Here is a 5,660-nt window from a genome sequence, read left to right as displayed (position 1 = left end):
CCCCTGATGGTACTGGGCCAGCCTTCTCTCTCCCTCAGAGGCCGAAAGATGACAGTTAGGGAGGGAGGAGCCTCTTTCTTCAGGCCAGCCCCTGATGGTACTGGGCCAGCCTTCTCTCTCCCTCAGAGGCCGTATATTCAGTATATGTGTGAACACACACAAACAAATGAAAACCACATAGAGGACCTATGGAGGCTGGTTGTTTTATCAGACCACAACATAAAAGAGAGTTATTATCCTATCCCTAGGCCATTACAATACAAAAGAGGGGGCCTAAAAGGCCACCAAAAATAATAGAGATTGATGCAGCTTTCTCTTGAGGAAAGACTAAAACAATTGAGATAATGATCTTAGGTATAAGGAATATGACTTTAAGGATAGGTGACACAGTAACAGTTTATTAAGATTATCCACAACATAATGTGATCAAAGTCATTAAATATTTGTCCCTTTTTCCACTCCTTCCCCCTATCTAGTTCTGTGACTAGAACTTCAAACCACTCAGTGAAGATACTTGTCAGTAGAAAGAGAAAATAGTACTTTGTGCAAAATGGAATGTCTTTGTAGAACTTAAGGAGGGAAGGAAAGAAACTTGAGGGGAAAGATAAAGATTTTGGTCATAAAAATGCCTTGTTGAAAATGGGTTAAGAATTCTTTCCCAATTAATTCACCGAACCAAAGATAACAACTTCGGAATATTTACCCATGTAACACAAACATATGAGTCCTCAAATGCTGCTGGGGCAAGTGAGTGGTGACTCTCACATCTGCAGGAAAGTGAATCCCCCCTTCAGTCTTAAAATTAAAGTAGCTACCCCAAGGTATTGAACCATATGCCCCAAGCAAATTCAGGACCTTGGATAAACTGATTCCTGTGACTCAAGTGTTAAGACGCCGACTCTGCTAATTGCAAGATCAGCAGTGAGGCCCGGTTGCTACATGATGGGGTGAGTTCCTGTCACTAGTCCCAACTTCTGCCAATCTAGCAGTTTGAAAGCATGCATATGCAAGTAGATAAATGGGTACCACTTCTCAATGGGAAGGTAACAGCATTCCATGGAGTCATGGTAGCCACATGACCACCAGAGCAGTCCTCGGACAACGCTGGCTCCTCGGCTTAGAAATGGAGATGAGCACGACTCCCTACAGTCAGTTACGACTAGACATTCATGTTAAGGGACTACCTTTACCTGAAGTACTGAGCAGATCCACTTTCACACTGACAATGAAAGCCACCCAACACCAGTGCATCTGAATGCAAAGCCACATCTACTGTGTTCACTGGCCATGCTAACTAAGGGTTATGTGCATTGTAGTGCAGCATTTGAAGACCCAAAGTTGGAAACCACTGACTCTAGCCTAATAGCGATCTACGCTGGCCCACAACATATATCCAGAGTCTTAGGATTAAATCTTTCCCTACATCTCCTGTTAGAGGGTTGTTTACCTTGAGATGCCAGAGACTGGACCTGGGACCTTCTACATGGAAAGCTCTACCACTAAGCTAGAGGTCCACTCACCCATCACAAGCTCACTCACTGCCACTCTTAAGGTTGCATTCCTGCAATCACCTCCCAGCTCTCATAGGAAAGCTTTTGAAGCACAAAATATCATCAGCTTTCAAATGGGCCACATACACACACAGTAACCACCATCACACAGAGGGATTCCTCCCTTCCTCTCAGACACACTTGATTAATTAAACGCAGACACGCTGAGCTGTTGACAGGTGAACATGATCATCCCATCCAGCCCTTCACAGGTTTTGGAGACTCACATCTAGGTGTTAATCTGCACTTTGTTTACCCAAAGCTACCTCCAAATACAACATACTGCAGCCACAGTATGTCTCCCAAGGCAATCCCCATGGAACTCGTTCATCACAGATTGTTCTGCTGAGCTAAACCCAGATAGCGAGAGAGCCTCGATGCAGTAGAAAGCTGGGAAATAAATTGTGCAGATGGTCCAACAAGGCTGCATTTTGCACCTTGTTTCAACTCATCCCCCCTCCCCATGATCTCAAGGTGTCCAAAATGATACATTTCCTCCTATTCCACACCTTTACTTTCACAACAGGTTAGGAAGAAATCTTAGCTGGTTCAAGGTCACCCAAGGACCTCTTATGGATTTGCTCCTACTCTCTTCAAACATGTGGCATTTGACCCATGTGCATCAGGCAAGATACAAAAAGTTAACATGAAGGGGATAGGAACACCAGTGCGAAGGAGGAAGCCTTCAGGTCACATCCTGCCTTGCAATTCCATAATTCCAGCAAAACATTAGTAGTATTTCAAGCATGCCAAACCTAAAACAGAGGCAACAGTGATGGGAAATGTGTAATACTCGATAAGTTGTCAGACTACAACTCCCACCATCCCCCTGGACATTTGGTGCACCACACATTCCCCACTCCAAGTATTGAGAAGATGGTATTTCATTGCTTCATATTATTATTATCACTATGTGAGGTTTTTTTTGCCCCTTCTTCTTTTCCAAGACAGATGTGTTTATCAGAGGAACTGTAACTGTTTCTTCCCCTAAGAGCAATGAGGTCACAAGCTAAACTTTTATCTGGTTTAATGTAATGCTAGCTTTCTACATTTGTCAATATAAATCTTTGATTTATATTTTTGAAGTTCACTGTGCTAAATTGATGATATGTTGTTACAAGGTCTGTGGACTGGGTCAATAAAGTGAATTGAAAAAATATTCCTTCAGCTCCGCAGAGAAGAAAATGGCATTGCAGAACACCAGTTCTCTTGCAAGAAGTGCAGGGCAAAGGAGATATCTCTCTCCCTTTTAGACAGAGGGAATAATACTGCAAGGCTTGTAGGCAGACACCTGGGATTTTTGAATTAGGCACAAACTAACATTCCATTCCAGCAGCCTGACTTTGAGAAATTACACATTTGCACTTCAAGAAATTGAAGTAGAGGGTGAGGGTCTTTGGCCCCCCTGGATGCTGTTGGACATCACCGCCCAAGAGCCCCACTCAGCACAGAAAATGGTAAAGGATGATAGGGATTTTGGTCCAAAAGGGTTGATGCGTTCCTGTACATGGATTAAATGCCAGTTTTATGACAGAAGAAGATGCTTTAAGACCACCATTCTCCTTGGTGACAGGTGACTCATTTAATTTCCTCATTAAATTTAGAAGCACAGTTTACTCAGAAGTAAACTCTACTAAGCACAACGGGGCTTATTCCCTGACTGGTGGGTTTGGGATTGCAGCCACAGAGTATTACAAGCTTTATGGGGCTCTTGCTGGTCCCCAATTAGCAGCAGCAGCAACAGCAGCAGTTATAATAACCATCATCATCATCATCTTAGCATATGTACTGCAAATATAGGAGCCTAAATGCCATAGAGGCACCAGTTCCTGGAAGTTAAGCAGGGTCAGTCTTGGTAAGTACTTGGATGGGTGATCACCAACAAATACCAGGTGCTGTAGGCTATATTTGAGAGGAAGGAACTGGCAGAACCATATTCCTTGCCTAAGAAGACCCTATGAAATTCATGGGATCACCATAAATCCAAAAGAGATGAAGGGCAATAGGTGACTTGAAGACACACACACACCACAAATATACTGCTATGCATTAAACCTTAAAGGATTGTGTAAGGTAGGGAAATATTGCCATCCTCTGGGACTGAGGGTCAAGAGGAACAGGTTCAGATGAGGCTAGCCAATTCATAGCTCAGTATCTTAACCACTAAGTGTCACCAGTGCCGTCGTGGAAGGGGGATCAGTGTGTTCATAAGGAACTCGGCAAGGACAAATCATTAACAGTCATCTAACAAAGAGGGAGGCAAAGTGGCAGGGGACATGCTTTGTATGCAGAATGATCAGGTCTGATCCTTGCTGTCCCCCGTTTGTTCATTTTTTAATAAAAGGCAAGACAGCAGGAAATGTGCAAGACCTTGGCTTGACAACCATCGCTAGGCAGAGCATGAAATAATAGAGGAATCCAACAGAAAGAGTCTCTAAGGGCCTGAACAGACAGGGCCAAAATAAAGCTGCGTTGGGTCACTTTGGAGGTATGCTATTTAAATGATTTATGCATCCTAAGAGGTCAGAAATCACACCAAAGCCACGCTCCAGTCCTAAGAACTGGAGCGCAGCTTTGACACAGGTTTTGGCCTCTAAAGATGTGTGTGTCATTTAAACAGATGTGTGTGTCATTTAAATACCTCTAAAGTGACCCAAAGCAGCTTTATTTTGGCCTGTCCGTTCTGGCGCTGCAGCACCTTCCAGGGTTTAACACCATGTGCTATTTATTTACAGATTCTCATTGCTGCTGTTGAGCAAGGCTGTTTCCTACACTAAGCATTCATCATGCCACCTCACAAATGATAAAGAGCAAAAGAGTAAGTCCTGGAGCTGCATCATCAACAGGAAGAGAAACTTTAAAATGAATGCCAACTCAATAAAGTGCTGACCCTGGCTACAGACGGCTTCCTCAGCCACTAACCCCACAGATGGACCAACAAACACAGCAGGCAACAAAGATGTATGCGGAGAGGGGGGGAGGATGTTATCCCATCAACAACAGCTTCAGATCCTTCATCAAGTGCTATTAATTGCTGCGGCAAAAAAATTAGCCTCCCAGTGGTGGAGCCGGTCAGTTCCCATTCCTGATGACCGCAGCATGCACTAAATCCAGCATCAGTAAACTTGCCCAAGGGTACACATGAAGGCTTTTTTTTCCAAACACTGAGCATGGGGGCAGGAGTTGGAGGGAGAGAAAGCGGACCTAGCCAGACACTAATGTACGCACATTCCTATCACTGGGGCAGAGAAAACACACACAGAGAGGTTGAGGACACTGCTACAAACAGAACCACATAAGTGAAGTTGAAGGCTTTCATGGTCGGCATCCATCGTTTTTTGTGGGTTTTTCGGGCTATGTGGCCATGTTCTGGAAGAGTTTAGTCCTGACATTTCACCAGCATCTGTGGCTGGCATCTTCAGAGAATGGCATTCTCTTCTAGAACATGGCCACATAGCCCGAAAACCCCACAAAAAACTATAGGGCCACATAAGCTCTCCTCCCCCCCCCCCCCCATTTGCTGACACTGTTCTGCATTCCAGCAGTCTTTCTTCCCAAAAGATCACCCTCAGCTGCAAAGGGAGAGAGCGGAGAAGGCACAGATCAGAAAGAAGTGGATCTGGACAGAGCCCAGCCCCCAGGCGTCAGGGAAGCAATAAGGGGGCGAGGAAAGGAGGGGGGACTAATAATAATAATAATAATAATAATTTATTTGTATTTCCCACCTCTCCCCTGTGGATATTGAGGCGGGATTGCAGCACAGAGAAAAACCAGAGTCGCTACTACTACTACTACTACTCACAGTGCCCGCAGCTTGACCCACATCTTCTTACTGGGGGCTGACTTGAGCTCCAGGGGAGAAGGGCAGCCCTCGGGGGACTCCAACAGGTCGAGGTTCGGGGGGGCTTCCATGGCTGGTTCTGAGGGGAAACGGAATGGGTATTTTTAAAAGGAGAGAAAGAGAAACTGAGACTCCCGTGCTCCCCTTTCCCTCTGCGCCCACAGACTTCTTTCTTCACCCCCACAACTACACAAACCCCACCCCAGCGCAGCCCTCCACACCCCAGACCCTTCTTGGGGACCCCCAGCTTCCCCTCAGCCCCCGCCACA

At 45.3% G+C, this 5,660-nt stretch overlaps 1 protein-coding gene across 1 annotated transcript in view; it reads right to left on the bottom strand.

The window, feature by feature from the left end:
- The window catches only part of PDE1B (phosphodiesterase 1B), a 167,281-nt gene extending 161,759 nt beyond the window's left edge, over positions 1 to 5,522 (bottom strand). The window contains exon 1 of the mRNA XM_042452565.1: positions 5,353 to 5,522. Within this exon, the coding sequence (XP_042308499.1) occupies positions 5,353 to 5,462 (110 nt within the window). The 5' untranslated portion in view covers positions 5,463 to 5,522. The remainder of the gene's footprint in view (positions 1 to 5,352) is intronic.
- Between the last annotated feature and the right edge of the window lie 138 nt (positions 5,523 to 5,660).

Source organism: Sceloporus undulatus, chromosome 2, assembly GCF_019175285.1.
Source record: "Sceloporus undulatus isolate JIND9_A2432 ecotype Alabama chromosome 2, SceUnd_v1.1, whole genome shotgun sequence".
Lineage (NCBI taxonomy): Eukaryota > Metazoa > Chordata > Lepidosauria > Squamata > Phrynosomatidae > Sceloporus > Sceloporus undulatus.
Note: the sequence above shows the minus strand (reverse complement) of the source record. Positions and strands in the feature narration are given on the sequence as shown.